Consider the following 22,013-nt stretch of genomic DNA (forward strand, 5'->3'; position numbering starts at 1 on the left):
GAAAAAAGCTCCATCAGTTTGCCTGACAACTGACTGCTGGATCTCCAGAACAACCTGTCTTTCATGGCTGTCACTTGCCATTTCATTGATAATTACAAGATGACATCTTTCCTTCTGGACTGATTTGAGTTCACAGATAGACACACTGCAGAAAACCTGGCAGAGGAGCTAGTAAGAGTGGCAAAAGTGTGGCAAGTAGAGTACAAAGTGGTGCTGTGTGAGCAACTGTGCCCTGTGGATTTATTTGCTGTTTTGTTGTTAATTTGTGCAATAAAAAGTTTGATTAAATATTAAACAAAAAAATGGTTTTGTAACAGAATAAATGCACAAAATCAGGCAATTATAAGGATTCTCATGAAAACACTGCACATGAAAGGATTTTCAACAAACAAACCATGAGGTTTTGCAAAGGTGGTAAAATAAAGGCCTATAAAACAATCCTAAATTAAGAGCCGCTCAGGAGTCGAAAGAGCCGGCTCTTCTTTAGGAGCTGAGCCAAAAGAGCCGGCTCTCTGAAAAGAGCCGAACTTCCCATCACTACCAGTCCGCCATATTTGTCTGCAGAAAGGGAAGGGGAGGTGTAGCTTGCGTCTATTACGCCGTTACCATGGTAAATACGTCATATACATTCGACCCAAACAAACTTGAGGCGCGACGCCAAAGCGTGTTTAAAAAGGGTTCAGAAATTTAGATATTCTTCTTAATAGACATTTAACTTAATGTAAATGTTAAGCATGTCAAGAAAGCCCTATGTGTTGTTGCCGCCATGACACAGTCAGTTGTGGTTCAGGGTGAGTAAAACTAAGTGCAGCTAATCGTTAGCCTAGCTAACTGCATATCAGTCTGTCAGTTCGCTGTTGTGTGATAATGTAGCTGGGTCAAATGTTTCGGCTGGACATAACTCGGTTCTGGACGGTGTCCTCGGGTGTCGAAAAGACCGTGTTCACTGATGATAACGTTAACCTTAGCATTTAATATCTACTCATCAGTATACTGAACTTTACATTTGTGTTATTCAGTTGGACAATGCGGAAACCAGGTTGGCTTCAGGTTTTGGGATCTTGCTCTGCGAGAACACACTCATGTCAACAAAGTAAGTACAAAGAGCTTCCGTTCACACAATCGCAATCACACAGTCCAATAGACAGAATAACTCTAGCTTCTACTACATCTGGTTACAAGCCAGAATTATTCTTTAAGGGTAAATGTCATAGTCATAAACATATTACTACCCACCGTACAGGCATTATTAACATCCTGTGTTTTTCTGCTATTTAGAAAGGATTATATGATGAAGCTCTCAGTAGCTTTTTCAGGAATGTGGACTCAAGGTAATCACACCCACTTTTTTAAATTTATGGTTTAAGACTTCAGATATGCCATAGTGGTCCAAATGAATTCCTTTTATAATGGGTGTAATTTTGCAGGAACAGTGATGGGAGAGCCTGTGGCGTTGGTGGAAGGATCCAAAATCTAAAGGCCAGAGTAAGTTCTCCGAATTACTAGAAAACAGCCCCAGGGAACTTTAATCATCCAGTCTTTATTACCAGCTAATGTCAGAGTCAGGGTTGGAAAATAGAGGTGCTGGCTTCATACTCTCATATCTGGATCCACAGGCAGTGTTGGTGGACATGGAGGAGGGTGTCGTTAATCAGATCCTGCAGGGCCCGTTGAGAGACGTGTTCGATAGCACTCAGCTCCTCACTGACGTGTCGGGTTCAGGGAACAACTGGTGAGAAACAGATTAGCTGTGGGATGCTGTCTAACAAGCTACATACCATACATTTTTAACATCACGTTTTTACAATTATTTACATGGGTGGAAAAATCAGGCAGGTTAATTGGAAGGGTCTAGGGTTTATGGACTGGCATTTGACTTGCTAGAATCAGCATGAGAAGATTTGATAAAAAAGATTTTAATATTTGATTTGTTATACAGTCAGCACATTTCAAATTCCAAAGAATATAAGAGTGCATGACAAAAAAATTAACTTTAGTGTTTATTAAACCAAAAATTTGGTGTTGTAGTCAGTAATGCTTATGCTGAAGGCTTATGCTGTTATGAATATTCTTCGTATAGGTTTTCCTTTATTTTTACAATCACTGTAGAAGGAAATGATGCCTCTTTGCAGTGACGTGCTTTTTGTAAAAAAAAAAAAAAAAAAAGTAATTTCATTTTCATTTTAATGTACATTCTTACATTTCTTATTACAGCATTCAGTATGAAAGATCTCAAAAATATCTTTATACCAAACCTATAAAAAAATAATGCGCTTATCTGCACATACAACACCAAGTTAGGAAGTAAAAAAAAGTGTCCTTTTTTTTCTCTGTCAGATATTTTTTAATGTAGTTAAAATATTGTATAAATAATGTATTGTATAAATAATGTATTTAAAATAATATTGTGTTTAGTTAATGTTTTTGTCAAGCATTTTACCAACTTGTGAAATTTATTGTGTATTTATGATATATTTACCTTTTATATCTGGCCACACTATTGGACAGTGACACTGTTTTTTTATTTTATGATAGCTGTCAAGTTGAAGTCCAAGCTGCCATCACTGCCATTTACCAAGTCATTATTAATCTGAGAAATCAAAACAAATCCTGTTCCTGACTCTACTTTTGACTCATTTATATATTTAACCCATAACTTAAAAAAGCAAGGTATTGTTTTACACGTGAAAAATCTGCTCTGGTCCAGGGCCGTTGGACATATGACGTATGGCTCAGCCTACCAGGAGCAAATAGTGGATAAGCTGCGGAAAGCAGCAGAACACTGTGACTGCCTGCAGTGTTTTTTCCTCATTCACTCTATGGGAGGAGGTAAGGCTCAAAAACAGTTTGACAGCACTCATGCACGGATACTTGAAGAACTTGCTCAAAGTTGACTTTAAAGAATTAGGGTTTGCAAAGATGGAAGTTTTCTTTATTTAGACACTGAATCTTAAAACTCTGGACTTTGTATATTGCTCTTACCTATTAGACTATTATTAATACAAGCCACGGCGCTATACACAGTTATTTCACAATTCACTTCTAGAAACCAACATAGATCAATTTGCTAGGGCATTTAGTTTTAGTTGCACTTGAACTGATGTTTCCCATCATCCCAAAACACTGCTGTCATTGCAATTATTTCCCCGTCTAAATGCTTTTAAGAATGTATGAAAAGGAAGAAATGTTCATTTTATCCCCTACCCCAATTATGAGAATAGGTTTGAACTTTTCATAATGTTAAATTAGGTTACTGCAGAAAGTTTCTTACTTTATTAACAGTAAATGCACTGTTTGAATTCAAGGCACTGGCTCTGGCTTGGGGACCAGAGTGCTAAGCCTGCTGGAGGAAGAGTTCCCTGAGGTGTGTCGAATTGTCACCTCCATCTATCCATCTGCAGAGGATGATGTCATTACCTCTCCCTACAACAGTGTTCTGGCCATGAGAGAGCTCACAGAGCACGCTGACTGTGTCCTGCCTGTAGAAAACCAGGTTTATGCATTTGAAGATTTCTCATTTCCCTTTGTCTTTTTAAAAATGTCTGTGGTATATACATTTAAACCACAAATGTCCTTTTTTTCTGCCTTATTTGTCCTCCTCTAGTCATTGGTCGACATTGTGAACAAAATTAAACATATGTCACATGGTGGGAAGCCAGGGATATCAATCAAGAGAGACAGCACCATCATCTCTGGACAGGGTGGACTAAGTGGGGCAGAGAAGCCCTTTGATGCCATGAATAACATTGTGGCTAACCTGCTGCTCAATATTACCAGGTATAATATTGCAGTAGACTCCTGTGTGCTAAAGGAGAGGGGCCTCTGTCACAGCATTTATGGTGCCAAGTCTAAAATATTTATACCATTCCATTCATAATACATTCCTTTATAATGATAATTCTCTGACTGTTAACATGAAAAATATCATTTTCTACACACTCCACCTGGTTAACAGTTGGAGTAGTTAAGGTAAATGCCAGATTCAGATCTGTGGCAGACCCTCAGAACAGCATCAAGGCTCTGTCTTGGTGTGTACAAACTAACATTTAGGATCAGTAATGTGTTGTTAAATGTTATCTTGTAATTTGGTGTTTTATTGGTGGTGGTGTAGAAAATGATGTCATTTGTCAATCCAGAATCTATCCTACTTAGTTGACGTGTTTTTCCCCTGTTGCAGCTCAGCCCGTTTTGAGGGCTCTCTTAACATGGACCTGAATGAGATTGCCATGAACCTGGTGCCCTTTCCTCATTTACACTACCTGGTGCCGAGCCTCACCCCTCTCTACACACTGTCAGATGTCAGTGTCCCCACTAGAAGGTCTGCTGTATGGTTGGCACTGCACGTGCAGTTCTTCACTCTGACAGAACTCTGCATTATTAGTTCACCAGCTTCTTTACATCTGTTTCATGTTGACTGTATTTTTAAGTGGTGAGAAAAGATCAATCATATCTTTTTTTATACTATTGAAAGTCAGCAAGCAGCTCAACTCTAATATATAGCATATACAGCCTATGAATGCCATTGCTTTTTGAGATTCACACAATTTTCAAATTACGTTTTGAAAAGTATATTTACACGAGCATGCCTTTTTTGCCTTTTGCTTTGATCATTTATCATGCTATTGGTTTTGTTCAGTACCAAGTTCAGCTTTCCCTTTATTACATGAGATGGACACAACTTCAAGTTTAGTGCAGAAAGCTGGTGACAGGAAAACCATAATTTCATCTAGCACCCTACCATCAACACACCTCCTACACAACAAACTCCCTAAAAGTAGCCTTGTGTGAGCTGCTAAGCCCTTGTCTGCTCCCCTGCAGCAGCTCCTTGGTCACCAAGAGTGCTGGTTGAACTGGGTAACTCCCAGAGGTCAATACAGTGCATCCAGAAAGTATTCCCAGCGCTTAACGTTTTCCACATTTTAGGTCCAACATAAAGTCCAACCGTTAACAGTACATGTCAGAGCACAAACCAAGCCATTAAGTCCAAGGCATTGTCTGTAGACCTCAAAGACAGTATTGTATAGAGGGACAGATCTGGGTGAGGGTATGGAAAAATGTCTGCAGCATTGAAGATCCCAATGAGCGTAGCGGCCCTAATCATCTGTAAATGGAAAAAGTTTCAAACCACCAGGACTAGAGGAGGCTGCCCAGCCAAACTGAGCGATCAAGAGAGAAGGGCCTTATTCAGGGAGATGACCAAGAACCCGATGGTCACTCTAAAAGAGCTCTAGCATTTCTCTGTGGATAGAGCAGAACCTTGCACAAGAACCACCATCTCTGCAGTACTCCGCCCATCAGGCTTGTATGGTAGAGCGCCTAGATGGAAACCACTTTTGCGGCTTCTCCGGTCACGTTTACCCCAAGTCCGGTCACATGTTGAACCCCAACTTAGTTTCTCCCGATGAAAGTTGGCCAGCTGCATAGCAGCTCCCCATCGGTGTGTGAGTGGGTGTGATTGTGAGTGGAAATGAGTGAATGAGAAGCAGTATAAAGTGCTTTTGGCACTAATACATATAAAAGTCCTATATAGGTGCAGAGCACTTACAATTTACATCATAGCCCACCTCAAGGACTCTCAGACTACAGGAAACAAAATTCTCTGGTCTGATGAAACAAAGATTGAACATTTTGGCCTGAATGCCAAGTGTCATGTCTGGAGGAAACCAGGCACCGCTTACCAACTGGCCAATAGCATCCCAACAGTAAAGCATGGTGGTGGCAGCATTAGGCTGTGGGGATGTTTTTCAGTGGCAGGAACTGGGAAACTAGTTAGGATGGAGGGAAAGATGAATGCAGTATTGTACAGAGATAACCTTGATGAAAACCTGTTCCTGAGTGCTCTGGACCTCAGACTGGGGCGAAGGTTCATATTTCAACAGGACAACGACTTTAAGCACACAGCCAATATCCTTGAGTGGCTCAGCCAGAGCCCAGACTTAAACCAGATTGAACATATCTGGAGAGATAATGACGGTCTCCATCAAACCTGATGGAGCTGGAACGGTACTGCAAAGAAGAATGTGAGAAACTGTCTAAGCAAGAAATAGGTTTGCCAAGTTTGTATCATACTCAAAAAGACTTGAGGCTTTAATTGGTAGTATTTATTTTTGGTAGCATAGGCAGTGAGTACATATGTACAAGAGTTTAAAAAAACTTCTTTCACATTGCCGGCATGGGGTATTGTTTGTGGAATTTTGAGAAAAATAATGAATTTGATGCATTTTGGGACTAATGCTGGAAGATAACAAAATGTGGAAAAAGTTAAGCACTGTGAATACTTTCACGATGCACTGTATATGTGACTGTGTTTGTGCAATGTAGGGAGTTGCCGGCTCAGCAGAACCTCCCTGGATAAATAATAAGTAAAGTAAATAAATTCTTCTTTCTCAAACACTGCCCCCGTGTCCCCAAGTCAAACTTAACTCTACCCAAAGACATTTCAGTTACTATGGCTTGTAGACACTGTGCTAAAGAAGTGAAATATTAATAGTTCTTTTGCCAATTTTTATGTAGTATCTAACATTTTTTCTCTTTGTTGTCTTTTCTAACTGTGATATCTAGACTGGATCAGATGTTCAGTGATGCTTTTAGTAAAAACCACCAACTTATCCGAGCCGACCCAAAGCACAGCCTCTACATGGCTTGTGCCCTCATGGTCAGGGGCCACGTGCAGGTGTCTGACCTCCGAAGGAACATTGAGAGGTCAGTGCACCTTCCTCCAAACCAGGGTACCTATACTGACAGGCCAAAAATGAGTCTCCAATCATACCCTATTCAACACTCAGCTCTGAGAGCAGTGACTCATGACAGGTTGATTCAGCAGATAGCTCTGCTCTTCGTGTAGACTGTATTCATGTAGCGAGTAGTCAAACTGCTTCAGTGTAAAGAAGGAAGAGAGGAAGCACAAAAGATGGAAAAAATGTCACAGTGGTTTTTCCTAATCGGTGTCCTTTATATATGCAGTATCTGCCAATAACAAGCCTGATCTGATCCAAACCTCAATAGTACCATCCAGAGTTTACTGTTCCGTTCACAACACTTTGTTGTTAGCAAATTAGCACTACTATATGACTGTGGTGTACACAAACACATATACAGGTTTAGGGTTGGAAAAAGGAGCTTCAGCAAGTTTTTGTGTTTGACAGCTGTTTGACAAAGAGCTCATACTGTCTGCATTACACTTTTTTTGTTGCATATATGCTTAGTGAGCAGCCAGCGTGTAGCAATGAAAGTACAAGGTGTCTTACCGTGTTCTGTGGAATTTATTTGTGAAACTTGTTCGGTGGAATTACTTTGTTATCCACTCATTTGGAACATGGACTATCAAGGTTACAGCTTTGTCATACAACGATCTCTGAAGTGGATAATTTTTGGACCACCAGACACGATTAAGCCTGCCTTTCCAACAGTCATCATGGACATGACTGTCATAGTTATATTGGCCTTAATTTTGGCTGTGGCAGATGTATAGATATGCATAGATAAACACCCAAGAATTTGTTGCATCCATTTGTGCCTTTCTGAATCATGCAACAAAAAATAATTCTAGTTTTCTCCATAACTCCTCTTTTGTCTTCTAATTTAAGTGTAACTAAGACTCCATCATTTTTCCATCACTGTCATGTAAAAAATCCTCTTTGGTAGAACCAAATAGCCTTCTGAGTTTTCTACATAATTTCTTACATTTACTCTCACTTTGTACTCATTTTAGACTGAGGCCAACGCTTCCCTTTGTCTCGTGGAATCAGGAAGGCTGGAAGACCAGCCTGTGTTCAGTGCCTCCTGTGGGTCACTCCCACTCCCTTTTAGCCCTAGCAAACAACACCTGTGTAAAGCCCACGTTCATGGAGCTGAGAGAGCGCTTCACCAAGCTCTACAGGAAGAAGGTGTGTTTCCCATTAGACTATTGGCTTTCTAACAAAAGGATGTAAAACTGAAATGATGTACCAGTGTAAGGGCTGTGCAATATAATGAAACATTTATAGTTTCATGTTATGCTCTATTGTTTATATTGTTTCACTGCAAATCTTTTTATCAGTACTAGGCAGGTTTTTTGCAGATGCTGCAGCGTACTGTAGCACATAAACGCACGTAAATGAAAGTGAAGGTGACCCAAACAGAGGAACTTGAAACAGGTGGAAGTTTACCTGTTAAATTTAAGGCCATCCTTATTTAAATTTTAACAACTATGATTAATATACATGTTTTTGCTTCTATTGCACAAGATATACTTTACCAATGATTGGATCTTCGAGTGCTTTCAAAAGAGGGAAAGAGTATTATTAAGGAAATCTCTCCTCAGTTGCTGAAAAAAGTGGTGAATTATTCAGCATCTGTGCTCCAGAAGCTCCAGAAGCACCACACATGTACCTTCATTAGAAAACAGAAGAATCATGTCGCACAGAGAAAATCTTGATCGAAAGCCAAAAAAAGTATGCATTACTTTTAATGACATGGTTAACTGAAAATTTGCACCCACATTGCATGCAGTAAAATAACTACCGTCTGGTCATTGTATAGTTCAAATTGTATTTCCCAATTGGTATTTTTACTGAATTTGCAAAAAACATGCTCTATTATGATGTATACCATCAACCCATTATATGAAAATAACTATCGGGATATGATTTTGGTCATATTGCACAGTCCTAACCAGTGCTTTTATAGAAGGTTCTGTATATCTAGGGGTGCAGCAATTATTATTTGGAAACACAAAAAGTATTTGTATTTTTATTTCTGAATATAGTTAATTTATTTTTTGTTAATTGACTAAAAGTTTAATTGTCCCCATTTTAAGTAAATTCATACTCAATGTTTCCTCTGTCTTGCTCCACTGTATACGATAATATACTGCCTAGCAGAAAAACTAGAAATATCACATATACTTTGTTATTTAGACCATTTACTGAGTACTTTGTTGAAGTACCTTTTACAGCCTCAAGGCTTGGACATGACGTGACAAGCTTTGCAGACCCGAATTGAGCGTTTTTTTTTTTGTTGTTTGTTTGTTTGTTTTTATGTTGTTTTTTGTTTAGTTTTTTGCCACTTTTCCGGTCTGTCCAGGGTTGATCAGGTTTTCACTGATGATATCTCTTTACTTTATTCCATTCATCGTTCCCTCAACCCTGACCAGTCTCCCACTCCGTCCTGCTGAAAAACACCCCCACAGCATGATGCTGCCACCACCATGCTTTACTGTAGTGATGGTGTTGGGCAGGTGGTGAGCGGTGCCTGGTTTCCTCCAAGCATATTGATTAGAATTGCAGCCAAAATTCAATCTTTGTTTCATCAGACCAGATAATCTCACAGTCTGAGACTCCTTCAGTTGCTTTTTTGCAGTCTCTTAAGTGGGTTTTCATGTGTTTGGACTAAGGGGAGGCTCTCTATCTAGCCACTATCTAGGCTGCAATGATAGCTGTTCTTCTGGAACTTTCTCCACACAGGATCTCAAGGGCATAGTCAGTGACCATTGGCTTCTTGGTCACTTTACTAAGGCCCCTCTCCCCTGATTGCTCAGTTTGGCTGGGTGAACAGCTCTTGAAAGATTCCTGGTTGTGCCAAACTTAATAATAATACATTTTAATGATAAGTGCCTTTCAAAACACTCAAGGAGGCTGTACAAGCAATCAACAAAAAATAAAACAGAAGATAATGCAATTATCACAGGACAATGCAATTACAGAGTAAAGTGAGTAGGTGATCACAGGTTGGTTTTGAGTCTGGATTTGAAAGCCGGAAGAGAGTCAATGTTTCTAATGTCCAGTGGGAATGAATTCCAGAGATTGGGAGCAGAAAGGCTGAAAGCTCTGCTCCCCATGGTGCTGAGGCGAGCAGGGGGCACTGTAAGGTTCATGGAAGAGGAAGATCTGAGAGAGTGACACAAGGTGGCAATGTGGAGGACAGTGTCTTGCTATTACCTTCATTGGAACAGAATATGCTGGAATAGTAGTTTGAGTTTATTTGAGCAGTTAAGTCCTTTTAGTGTAATAGGAACATTTTTTGACTTTCTTTGTGAATGGTAAGACCAGTTTTCCTATAGAGTCACTCGAGTTGTCGACCTTTGGCTTTCATTGACTGAAGATCAGGGAGAAACCAGGGAGCAGTTTGAGACTCTCAAGGCATGATGGAAAGTCTCTGGGGATTCCTATATATTATGTATATATATGTTGAAATACCCCAACAATATTATATTTGGTGAGAGAGTGGACAGATGGGTGAGTAGAGCAGCAAAATCATCATCTATTTTAGAATTATGGACACCCCTATGCCTCTGAATACGTGTACATGTTATATTTCAATTTTTCACCTTTTTTCACTTCTGTTTGCACTTTGTCATTATGGGGTAATGAGTGTAGATTAATGAGAAAATTAACTTAAACAACTGTAGTATAAGGCAGCAACATAAAATTCAAAAAAGTGAAGGGGTCTGAACTTTCTGAATGCACTGAAATTACATAAAAATTTGTTTTATGATTGAAACATGTTTCAACTTGTTATTTGATACCCCCCTTCCAACACTGTTATTGGGAAAATAGTGCAGTCAAAACACTGTCTCCGGCCCATCGACTAGGTAAATCATGTTGTCTACATGAATGACAGGCAGACCAGCAAATAACACTGCATCCTACAGTGCAACAACACTTACTCCTATGCATCTTCCCACTATACTGGCACAATGTGCCAGGAAGGAATGAGTCAGTGGACTCCTCATTCTCTCCACTTTGAGAAATTGGTCCAAAGACCAAAATAAAAGGACACTAACAGACAAGCAGCACATTACAAGCCATAGGATAAATCTGCAAAAATGGTTACAATAAAATAACCTTTACACGTGGGTGGGCTGCTGTTCCTGTTATTATAATTATCATTTCAGTTGCCAGTCATATACTCTATACAGTATTTAGGTTCTGTACAGAATTTGACCGACACTTTGCCCTAATGTAGCCAGAAAGGAATTGATAGATGATGAGTAAATGTATCTGTTTACTTATGATTTGACCTCATGAGTTATAAAGCTTTGCAGTAATTTATTTTCTTTAATAACCATTCATTGGAGGGCATTTATTTAAAATAGGATTTTTGGAACTGTAACATACTAAAAGTACATTTGTTTGAAATAATTGACTTGATCTCTTATGGTTGATAATCATAGTGAGCATGTGTATGCAAAACACAGCCTGCATAGCATAGCTCTATAACACTGACTTTAAATAATTGTTAATATCTTTGAAATCCCTGTTTTTCTTTCTACTCTATTTCTCTTCTGTGTTAAATAATGGAACGGATAAATCTTAAAATAAATTAGAAGTAGTTGGGGGTTTTTTGTATTTAGACTGACTCTAAAATCTGTTTTATTTAGGCTCACTTACACCACTACCTGCATGTGGAAGGGATGGAGCAGAGCTGGTTTTCAGAAGCCATCACCTCTCTCAGTTCACTGATTGAAGAGTACAATCATCTGGATGCCACCAAGGGGAAGCTCATGCCTGATGCTCCCAGACTCAGCATTGCCAGATAAAGTTGAGCTCTGGTGTTAATCTGCAGATTTTTTTCTACTGCGGTGATTCCTTTTTTAAAAAAATATATATTTTACTCAACTTTATCTTTTTGTAAGGAACTTTATAATTTGTAAGATCAAAACTGTCTTGTTAAAGACCTGATCACAATTTTCCCTGTTTGAAAAAAATAAAGAACAACCACATACATATAGATGGAAGAGATAAACTTGATCTGTATTGTAATCTGATTTGCCATTTTAAGCTTCCTGACTATAGGAGTATGTTAATGAGCATCCTCTGCTGCGGTTTCACTGGCCTTGTTTTTATTACACATATGTTACCTGAACAGAGGATTTTTCAACACTTCATCGTCGCTACAGTATCTTCCTCTGTTTAATGATCCCTGCAATTCTTCTTTATGAGCTGAGGTTCTGAAGATTCCTTGAGGCACACCACCACTGCTGAGGGAAACTTAACCAGACTATGCGTATTGCTGGTTCCTTAGTCCACCACAGTGCGGCTCGAACACTGCATCTCAATTAGAGCAACCGCAGCTCAGAGAACATGTCACCTGGATCACTGCACTTCCTCTGGCACACGCATGACGTTATCCACTGCATCTTCCACTGTGTATTGGAGCCTCCTTTGCATGTGAAATTGACCTTGATCATGTGTGACTTATTGGGGACACAACAGCGCTTGTCTGTGCAGACACCACAGTATGTGGGCTTAAAGTTTTTGGTACTGGTGCAGCCAGACAGTGTTAGCTTTCCAGCTTTCTTTGCCTGGAATTTAGGCTGACATGATTTCCCCCTTGGCACCTAGAGGTGAAAATGGGATGGGATTACTATCTTTTGAATTTGTAACTAATGCCTCATCTATACTTTAATAGACTTTGTCACCTTAATGTTCCTAAGCACGCTTTTCTCACAGGGTCGCAGCAGGCACAGGCGGCGGTCCTTCCTCATCTCACATTTGCTGTTATCATTGTTGACACGCACAGAAATGCCCAGGCCACATGTCTTGGAGCAGGCACTCCAGGGGGTGGTCTGGATCAGACAGTTCTTCTTCCAGGCTAAAGGAGGATCCCTGTAAGCTTTCATTATTACAGTTAAAGGGCACTGTGTCAACAAGACAGTGCAAAGAGAATTACCTGTGTGCCACTGTACTTCTAAGCAAAGCACAGATTAGAATCTGGCTACACAATCCCAGGTCAGACACACTACAAGGGAATAAACCCTCTGCTGCAGGTGAATGTATTACCTCGTGTAAAGTAGAGTCTTTTTGTTTTGATCAAAGCTGTGTGCTGTTTTTCCACACCACCAAATGGAATTATAGTTTCCAACATCAGACGCAATACATTTAGATATGTGCCTGCAGAGTTTAATGCCATGCAGAGCAAACAATCTACACACTACATCAAAGTGGAAAAAAGTGCCCCTCCTGCTTCTAACTGGAATCATCCATCTTTCTCTTTAATTCTGTAAGTAGCACACTGTAACACTTACACAAAGCCATCCAAGCCTCAGACTGCCAGAGTAATGAAATGTTCTCTCCCCTTCTCATCTACAGTAGATAGCTTTGAACAGCAATTAGCATTCCAGGCCACACCCTGGCTCTTCTCCAAAGGTTTACTGTCTAAACACTTACCTGACATGTAAGTGGTGTCCTGCTGGTGCTTCTTTGGGCCCTGACCATTGCGGAGGCCAGCTGGCATGTTGCCCATGAGTGGAGCGGGGCCCAAGAGACCAGCAGGCTTCTGAATGAAAGCAGGAGTGCAGCCAATGGCTCCGGCAATACATGTACACTTATAGAGGGGGCTGGGCTGGAAAGCTGCTCCGTTCTCATAGTGGATTCCATTCAGATCGCAGCCCACTGCCATCATATCTGAAAGAAAAAGGGAAACATTTCAGGAAGCTGGTCCTCACTTTCTTGTAACTTTATTACTTTTTTCTAAAGCCATGAACCCTAATTACACTTTTCACTGACTAAGACTAAAATTAAGCAAAAAGGAACATGACAGTAGAATCAAGATTTTCTTATTTTTCACAGCATATACAATATTTTAACTTAAGTAATATTACCATATTGTAATATTCTCACAATTGTTTTGATCATAAAACATGATAAATCATGTATGTAAAATGTAAAAGAATGAAAAAATAAAACTTACTAAAAATATTGACACTAAAACAACATTGGAATGGACTGTATTACGGGATTTATAATATGCTGGGCTTATGCTTTATATATTTTAGTGTTCTTCGTTACAACTTCGTTACAAACAATCTCCCCTCAAGCATATTAAATATAAACGTGAAGATAATGCTGCACACTGACTTTGGGACCAATCATTGATGTGTTACGGACAATATTCTAAAACTAAGTATCTGAAGCAACTACACAGTAGAATATGAAGAATTGAAAGAATCAAACATAAAGTATTTCTGTTGTAACCATGGATGAACTAAGCACAAATACTGAATACTGCATTAAATGAGACTATATTTGGAGTAGTAGTACAGTAATAAATAAATAAATAAATTATTTTGGTCGCAATGCCATACATCCCAAGAATAGGATTAGAATAGGTTAGCATACACACTATTATCTTTGTGACTTATTATAAAATATTATTGTACTTATTATTTTCTGATCCAGCCCTGCTGCAAAACAGCCACAACAAAACAACCCCCCTCGCATTTTTTAAACACTGCTGCTTTTAATCTGAACACCATTGCCCAAACACAAAATAAGGCATTTAGTTTGAAATAGAAATGTGCACCCCACTACCCCCGACCCTGCTACTGTGACCTGATGCGTCATGACTAATTAAAAAAAAGAGAGAGAGCCACTAACATGAGCATACTCCGTTCTCATATCTTGGCTTGTCTGCTGAGAAGTCACAGTACATGCCCTTGTGTGGGTCACAGACGTCCCTCTCATTGCACGCGTCTCCAATCTGCCTGGCACAGCTCTTGCAGCAGCCGCAGCCATCCAGTACAGAGCTCACCCCTGGGGCACAGTGAGGCCTCTCTGGACACTTGCAAGGCCACTGGCAGAACTGCCGCCTCTCAGCAGCAGACTGTCCAACTCGAGGAGCCAGCAGCTGCCCATTGTTCTGAGCCCTGCTGAAGCACTGGGTGAGGAGAAGGACAGAGTTTAATGGGTTCAAAGTGCAGTTGTAAAGAAACTTTTTTTTTGAAAAAGTATAGTAACTCCACTGTTTCTAATTGGTTGAAAAGAGAGGTAATGTTTGCAAAACTTGAACTGTGTTAAATTATAAATCTCTACATCAAATCATAGACCCCCAAATGGTAATAGAAAGTGTAATAGAAAATGATGACTATAATATTTGTGACTCTGTCTTGGCTGTTACAATGACACTTGGAAAGGATATCGTGGGAAACTGTTGTTCATCCATATGTCACATGCAAGCCACCTGGATCAAGCAGATCAGCATCAAGCCTGCACACTGACTCCAAACAGCGAAATATATTTTTTTAAGTCAACATTTAAAAAACTCTATAAAGTGTACTCTTCACCGAGTACACTTTATACTGTCTAATCATTGTAACTGTTGCCACGTCTTGTCAGATTCTGGGTCCCCTGTGTTTTGTGTAATTTTTCTTTGCTGAATTTAAGAATTGTAGTTGTTGGCATATATTATACAGACAACAGTCACCTAAAGCCTCACTGATAAAAAAAATAACCAAGTAAGATGGATAGCAAGACTTTAAAATAGAGCAACATGTGCATATTTACTTTAAAGATTTCTGTAAGTGTCTTAAAAAATTGTCAAGATGACACAATGCCTGACTTTTTCTACTGTTTGCTGGTCTTTTGTGACACCTTCCATAATAAACATAAGTGCATTTCAGAAATAACATTTAAAAAAATGGCGTGGTAGCAAACATGCTGTGAACTCAAAACTAATTTCACCATGTTATCATGTACCAACATGGCAACAAGTTCGCCATCTTTGTGTATTGTGTTTGCAGACTAAAATGTCCTAATTAGCTCCTACAAAAAAGCACAATAGGAGTGTGATTAGTTATGCAGTTTTCCAACCATAAATTTAATTATTAGACAAGTAGAAAAACTTGATGATGGTGTTAATGGAAACTTAAGGGACACCCAAAGCTATACAGCTCATATAAAGGCAATCACAAATTTCGGAATATGTCACAAAAATGAATAGTTTACATACTTGAATTTGCTTATTTCACTTAAAAGCTCAAATGTCAACCTCATAGTTGTCCTAAAGTTGAAGAAACTCCTTGCACTTCTACCTGAACCAGGGTCTAAATTTAGTTGTGTGGCTGTATTTCTACTCCTCTAAAAACAAGGAACTATTCAGGTAGGGGTTGGGACAAATTCCACGCAGCATTAAGCACAACTGCCATTAAAAACCTGCTGTATGCATAAAAGGGCAGGCTCACTTTGAATAATATTCCCCAGGCTTTTGGCACTGCTGTGGAACTGCAAAACACTTCCCTTGCGGGGACTCTTACCCAAGGGAACTTTCCTGGGCTTTAGTTTCTGGGAAAGAAAAGTACAAGGAACCTTGTCCAAATACACCTATTTTGGATTAAGAATGTCTGGACAATATTTCGTGGTAATCTAATCAGTAGTTGTTAAGATATTTCATGCTGGACTCATGAGGTAGGCCATCCAACTGATAGAAATCACCATCCCAAGTGTATGCACCAAATATCTATTAAAAATTCCACCTTAAATACACAAAGCTAATCAGTCCTATAATATATAATTATTTCTGTTTGCTGTGCTTGGTATTTTTTTAAGATACAATCCTTGCATGTTGCCACTTGTGTTTCAGTTCCTCAGGCTACTCAGGGGTTAGGGGGGTTATGCCAAAAATCTGAAGCCTGAATGCCAGGTTTACTGAATGAGCTCATTTCACAGTGTGAAAATGGGTCCACAGGAGCTTTAAATATAAACACCTCAAACTTTGCTCCTCTTTTGCCAGCTCACACTTCTGAAATAAAGATTAACATAAGGCCAGTAAAAGTAAAATACTGACAATGAAACTGCTTAGAATGCACATAAATGTACATGCCAAATACTTCAGTTTCTCAAAACTATTGTATTTTCTATAGTTTTATGTACTTGTTAATTACTTTGTACTCTACTACTGTACAGCCAAACATCTCAGTGGGGAATCTTACTGTTACTCCACATGTGGCAGGTGGTGACTCCAATCAAGTGTTGTCCTATCATAAACTCCAGCCTGCATCAGGTTTAGAATAGAAATAGTTGATTCTTACCTGTTGAGCAAAGATGAGCAGCAGGGAGTGACAGAGGAGCGATAGCATCTCTTCAGTGATAAGGTTTGTGAGAGTTCCAGGAGAGTGCAGGGGAACGGAGGAGTAGGAAGGTGGGTTAGAGGTAGAGGCAGAGAGGAATGATGGGGGGGGGGGGGCTGACCTGTCGAAGAAGGGGACAAAGCACCCCTCTGTCTCCTGTCCAAACACACCATTCCCCGCCTTACTGATCCAGAGGGGAAATATTTGTCTTCATAACTGCTTGGTCACTCCAAGTCCTGCCCACTTGTTTATTCTTAGTCTGCAGACCTAGCTCACATTTATCTGGGTGCAACTAACATCATGAGTGGTGGAAAATCTGTATGAGCCCCCTCAATGTCGACGGACACTTATTTGAGTTCACATTCCATTATTATTTACACTAAGTGAAGCGGGCCCTCTGAGGGCCAGCCTTTCCCCTCCATCTATATAAAAACCCCTTTGAAAATACAAATGTAAAGACCTAAACAAAATCTGCTTATATGTGCAGTAGTAATGTGTGTACTAAGACTACTAAGAGCCCAACATCTCCTTTAGAGTTTAAAAATCAAAAAACTAAATATCAGCCATGTCTTCTGAGCGTGGCTGTACTACTGACTATTATGATCTTCAGGTTTTTCCTCTAGTGAGCAATTTTGTTGTTGTTGTTGTTGTTGGTGGTGTTTTTTATGGTCTAGCTCAGAAATTGTCACATTCTGTCATATTCTTACACCCAGATCCACAGGAAATTTGAATTTATTTGCTGGCAGTTTTATCTAGCGCTTAATAGTAACCAAACCATTGTGTTTGCGCAGTTAATCCCCATGTTATGAGTGTTTAGAGCTAAAAACTGTGTGAAACTGCCTACTATTTTGACTGGATTTTAAGCAACAATATCCATCATTTGCTACCTGGCAGTTAAAGGGATGCAATTTCAACAGATGCCTGCCTCTGTACAACACAGCACTGTTTCATCTAACGCTCCAATGGGACATATGAGACAATAGGGATGAGCTGCCTGAATGGGCATTAAAGCCAGCTTGTTTTCCTATTCTTGTGTGGGTTTTCTCCCTGTACTTTAGTTGTCTCCCACAGTCAGATGACATGACTTGAAATTGCCCGTAGGTGTGAGTATGAGTGTAAATAATTTTCTGTCTGTGTATGTCTCTCTTTTTGGCCCTGAGATAGACTTGTCTGGAGTATACCTCATTGTTCAACCAATGACAGCCACTGTAGTATCAGCTCCGCTCACACAATTCTCAACAGGAGAGTTTAGGATAATGGATGGATGCATAGGTCAAACAACAATAGCACATATCAGCAGTGACATTTGAATGGATTGCCATGCATTTAGTAGAGATGCATGGCGCCTAGACAAACAATTCCTATGATTCTACTTATCTATGACTTTTAGTTTGGTGCCACAACCAAGTCAGAGTTTTGTACATATCCTGTGAAATATTTTAACATTTAAACCGTTGATACATTCATGATCCCAAGATGATAAATCCCTACAACTCTGGCAATTTCTTGATTTCTATTGTTACTGGTCTGCAAACAGAAATGTTTTATTGCAACATAATTATGCAGTTACTATTGTTTACTCTCGGTATGCATGTAATAGTCATTTCAGAATTTATTCCAAAGATTTAAAAACAGCCTTAAGTCAATCCTGAATGATTCTGTCTACTTCCTGTGTGCGGGGTGCTGGTAGTGACCTCAGGCAGAGTTAGATAATGTTAGCTAACATTAGCTGAAGTTCCAGGGATACAAGACCTAACATATTTCTGTATTACGGAAAGGGCATAAATATAGCCTTAGACATTGCAGAAGTGAGGTAATGGAAGGTAATGTTAGCTTTTTTCACTAAATAGTTGCTAAATAATTTCTGATCAAATATTAGGCTACATGTTAAAATCATAAAAAATCAGATGTCTGAGAAGGAATAAAATGTCCAGAAGAAGTGTGTTAGAAGTGCTAACTGGAGGTTAAGACACACTTTTTTAAAAAAATCAGAACTAACATAATCTTTTTTTCCTACAACATGTAGCATTGTTAACTTTATTTGTTCTTCGGTAGGACATCGTCATTTTTCAGGATGCACTGAGCTTTATCTGAATGTTGTAAACTCTTGTCCAAACAAATCATCAATTTGCTTTTGCATTAGAAGACTGCGTACATTAGCTAATCTATAAAATCTGTTTAAAATCTTATGACCTCAAAGAGGCTGCACACAGAACTTTTTGATCCATATTTACCATTTCCATTTATCTGTGATGTAAATGAAATGTTGCCATCACTACATAAACTTCTTTTCATCTCATCTGTAGGTCTGTGATATCAGACTAGGACACTTTCAAGGATCATCCTGTCAGTGTCAGCCTGACGCATGAGAACGGTTTTGATCAATACAAGATCTGCAAAAGGTCGTCATCACCTCACTATGACTGCAGCTGAAGCAGACAGAGTCTTCTCTTCCGGGGAAAGAATTAAAACTTTTCTGAGAAACACAATGACAATATTACAAAATGGTAAATAATTCCAACTAGTACCATTATAAAGTAATGCATTGCAATTTGTATAAATAAGAACATAGCGGTTTGAAACACTACATTTACACAAATTTCTACCCCATTGCAATCAAAGTGATTATACACTGTTGTCCATAAAGATGGAATAATTTTGTTATTAGACACATTCTTCTTTTTTGCAAAGGTTAAATGTGGTTTAATTTTTACTGTCATATGTTTGGAAAAGATTGTTCAATTAAGTTTTGAGAAGATATATATATATATATATATATATATATATATATATATATATATATATATATATATATATATATATATATATATATATATATATCATTTGTAAATATATTTTGATATATTTATCAAGAATAAATCACATTGTCACAATAATTTCACAAGACGAGGTAAAAAATAATTTTAGTCAACTTTATGGGCAACACAGTACTTCAAGTGAAGTACTGACTGCAAGGTTATAAAAGACCAAGACAAAAACAGAAGGAAACATGAACAAAACATGACACATGACAAACACTTCACTGTTTATCGCACTATGGTGGAACGAGCTACCAAACTCTGCACGCTCAGCAAACTCACTCTCAATATTCAAAAAACTGCTAAAAACAGAACTGTTCCACATCCACCTATGCACTTAAATCTATTTTTTTTTAAACTTCCTATCTGCTCTTTCTTGCACCTTGTGAAATGTGAACACTTTTCTGATATGACTTTGCTTTGATGTTTTTTACTTGACTTATATTCTTGCTGCCTTTTACCTCACTTGTAAGTCGCTTTGGATAAAAGCGTCTGCTAAATGGCTAAATGTGAATGTAAATATAAAAGCACACACAAATATGTTTTTTAGGGAGCCTAATTGCAGCTGGATTATGTTGGGTTTTTTTAACATAATGAGTATATGGTTGTGTTTAAACTCACAGCAGTTGGTTAAGGCTTTTCTGGCATTATAGAGAACAATTTATCAGTTACCTCATACGCAACATATTTATTTACTTTTAGACAAAACTCTTTCTGTTACCTTAACAAACATCCTTTTGTTGCCTAACCCAAACCACACATAAGACTTTGGAGGAGAATTTTGGTCTGTGGTAAATCAACCTTGTAGTTAACACATTTACTCAAACTATCTGACCCAACCAACTTCCTGCAAGGTACTTTCCAGTATTAAATGTCGTGCTTGATCAATTAAAATAGCATGTTGCATCAGGCCATAATCATCCACTGATAATGCAAAAATGTACGGGCACTTAAGGTGTAGTGGCATGAGAATGTCACTATAGGGACACAGGTTTTCCTTTAACATCTATTGTAACATGTAATAGATCTGTGAATGTAAGACTGGTGTTTGGTGTTTGTAATCTCTGACCTAGAACCATAGAAAGCACGTTTGCTGTAGGGTTTGAGCTTTGTAAAGCTGACTAATTATCCATCACATTTTAAACAGCTGTAAATTAAAATACTACCAGGCTGCCAAAATAGCACCTTTTCATGCCCAGTCAGTAATGTTGCAGTTAGTTTAGTTTGACTTTTTTTTAGGTTTCTTTTCAAATTAAAATAGGAAGTAAATGTCCAACACAAAATCTCTATTAACAGACAAATTTCACTTCCCCTATGTCACTGTTTTCTAAAAAGTACAGCAAAACAGTTTCTATCACTTTCTATCTATCTGTATTATCAAGGCATCAAGAATTGCCATAAATGACATTGATATTTATCAGTTCTTTTTTAAAGTTTTAAGCATTTTGGATAATTCTGATTTTATAATCTGGAATTTTGTTTTGTTTGCTCTTTCAGATGGTTTGCTTTTATTGGTGATAGTACAACTTGATCTGGTTACTGGTTAATGCTACAAATACCCTTTAGGATGCTGTGTATGATGTTTACAATAATAGAATCTCTGTTTGCAGTTTTCTAAGGGACAAGAAGGGTGTTATGCTTGTTTTGCAACATGCTGCTCCTCCTATTTCCTGCATTGAATGGGCTGTCTTGTGTTTACTGCTTGTCAGTACTGAGTTACCTCTGCACTAAGTTGACTTTATTAAAGAACATGGAAGTTTGATCAAATATATGATTATATATACTTGTTGTGGTCTTTGCATAGTCTAATGTAAGAACTTAAAGGGATCAGTTCTTTCCTCTTCTTTTCACTTTTTTGTTGCTGGTTCTGTGTCTGTGCCTGGATTTAACAGAAAATCTTTTGCCCATTGAATCTTTCACTCCACATTTGGGAGACAGGTCTTGACAATCTATATTTTTTCCTTGGCTGCATTCCTCTTATCCAGATACTGTTCTGTGATTCTTTTAATTCCTTAACCTCACTTAACGTAATATTATAATATGTGCATGTTGTTGCTGTGTTTTTACATTGGGATTATAACCCTTTAGAGGAATTTATATATTGACCTTTCACACTATGAAACTTGAACAGAACAGAACACACCTCATCAAAGAATGCCAAACATCAGTATTATCAGATTACCCCTAGGAGCTCTTTTCCAGTTGTGAATGGTATTGATAGTGATGTCCGCTTTGAAGTAATGTGGTAGTGTACTCAAACTAAACTAAAAGTGATAGCGAAAGCTGATAAAGCATAGAAATAGGAGTTAGTGATAATGGGGAAAGAACTTTGGGTAGTCAGAGCAGCCCTTTATCCCTCCCTGCTTTAT

At 38.6% G+C, this 22,013-nt stretch overlaps 2 protein-coding genes across 3 annotated transcripts; one reads left to right on the forward strand and one right to left on the reverse strand.

The window, feature by feature from the left end:
* The first annotated feature begins 610 nt into the window (after positions 1–610).
* tube1 (tubulin, epsilon 1) lies at positions 611–11,671 on the forward strand. The gene is made up of 12 exons (XM_067482481.1): positions 611–791; positions 1,020–1,093; positions 1,279–1,331; positions 1,428–1,485; positions 1,617–1,732; positions 2,708–2,829; positions 3,306–3,493; positions 3,605–3,777; positions 4,178–4,318; positions 6,562–6,702; positions 7,712–7,886; positions 11,360–11,671. Exons 1-12 carry the CDS (start codon positions 767–769, stop codon positions 11,516–11,518), a joined length of 1,425 nt encoding a protein of 474 aa, XP_067338582.1. The 5' UTR covers positions 611–766; the 3' UTR covers positions 11,519–11,671.
* On the reverse strand, positions 11,619–16,908 carry ccn6 (cellular communication network factor 6). Of its 2 annotated transcripts, none has more exons than XM_067482484.1 (5): positions 16,787–16,908; positions 14,358–14,637; positions 13,149–13,385; positions 12,401–12,573; positions 11,619–12,319 (listed from the first exon to the last, which is right to left on the reverse strand). In XM_067482484.1, the coding sequence occupies exons 1-5, from the start codon at positions 16,832–16,834 to the stop codon at positions 12,038–12,040; spliced, it is 1,020 nt and encodes a 339-aa protein (XP_067338585.1). In that variant the 5' UTR covers positions 16,835–16,908; the 3' UTR covers positions 11,619–12,037. The 2 variants fall into 2 exon arrangements, with proteins under 2 accessions (XP_067338585.1, XP_067338584.1); XM_067482483.1 differs by having other exon boundaries at positions 12,401–12,594.
* Between the last annotated feature and the right edge of the window lie 5,105 nt (positions 16,909–22,013).

The sequence above is a fragment of the Channa argus genome, chromosome 17 (assembly GCF_033026475.1).
Source record: "Channa argus isolate prfri chromosome 17, Channa argus male v1.0, whole genome shotgun sequence".
In the NCBI taxonomy this organism is placed as follows: domain Eukaryota; kingdom Metazoa; phylum Chordata; class Actinopteri; order Anabantiformes; family Channidae; genus Channa; species Channa argus.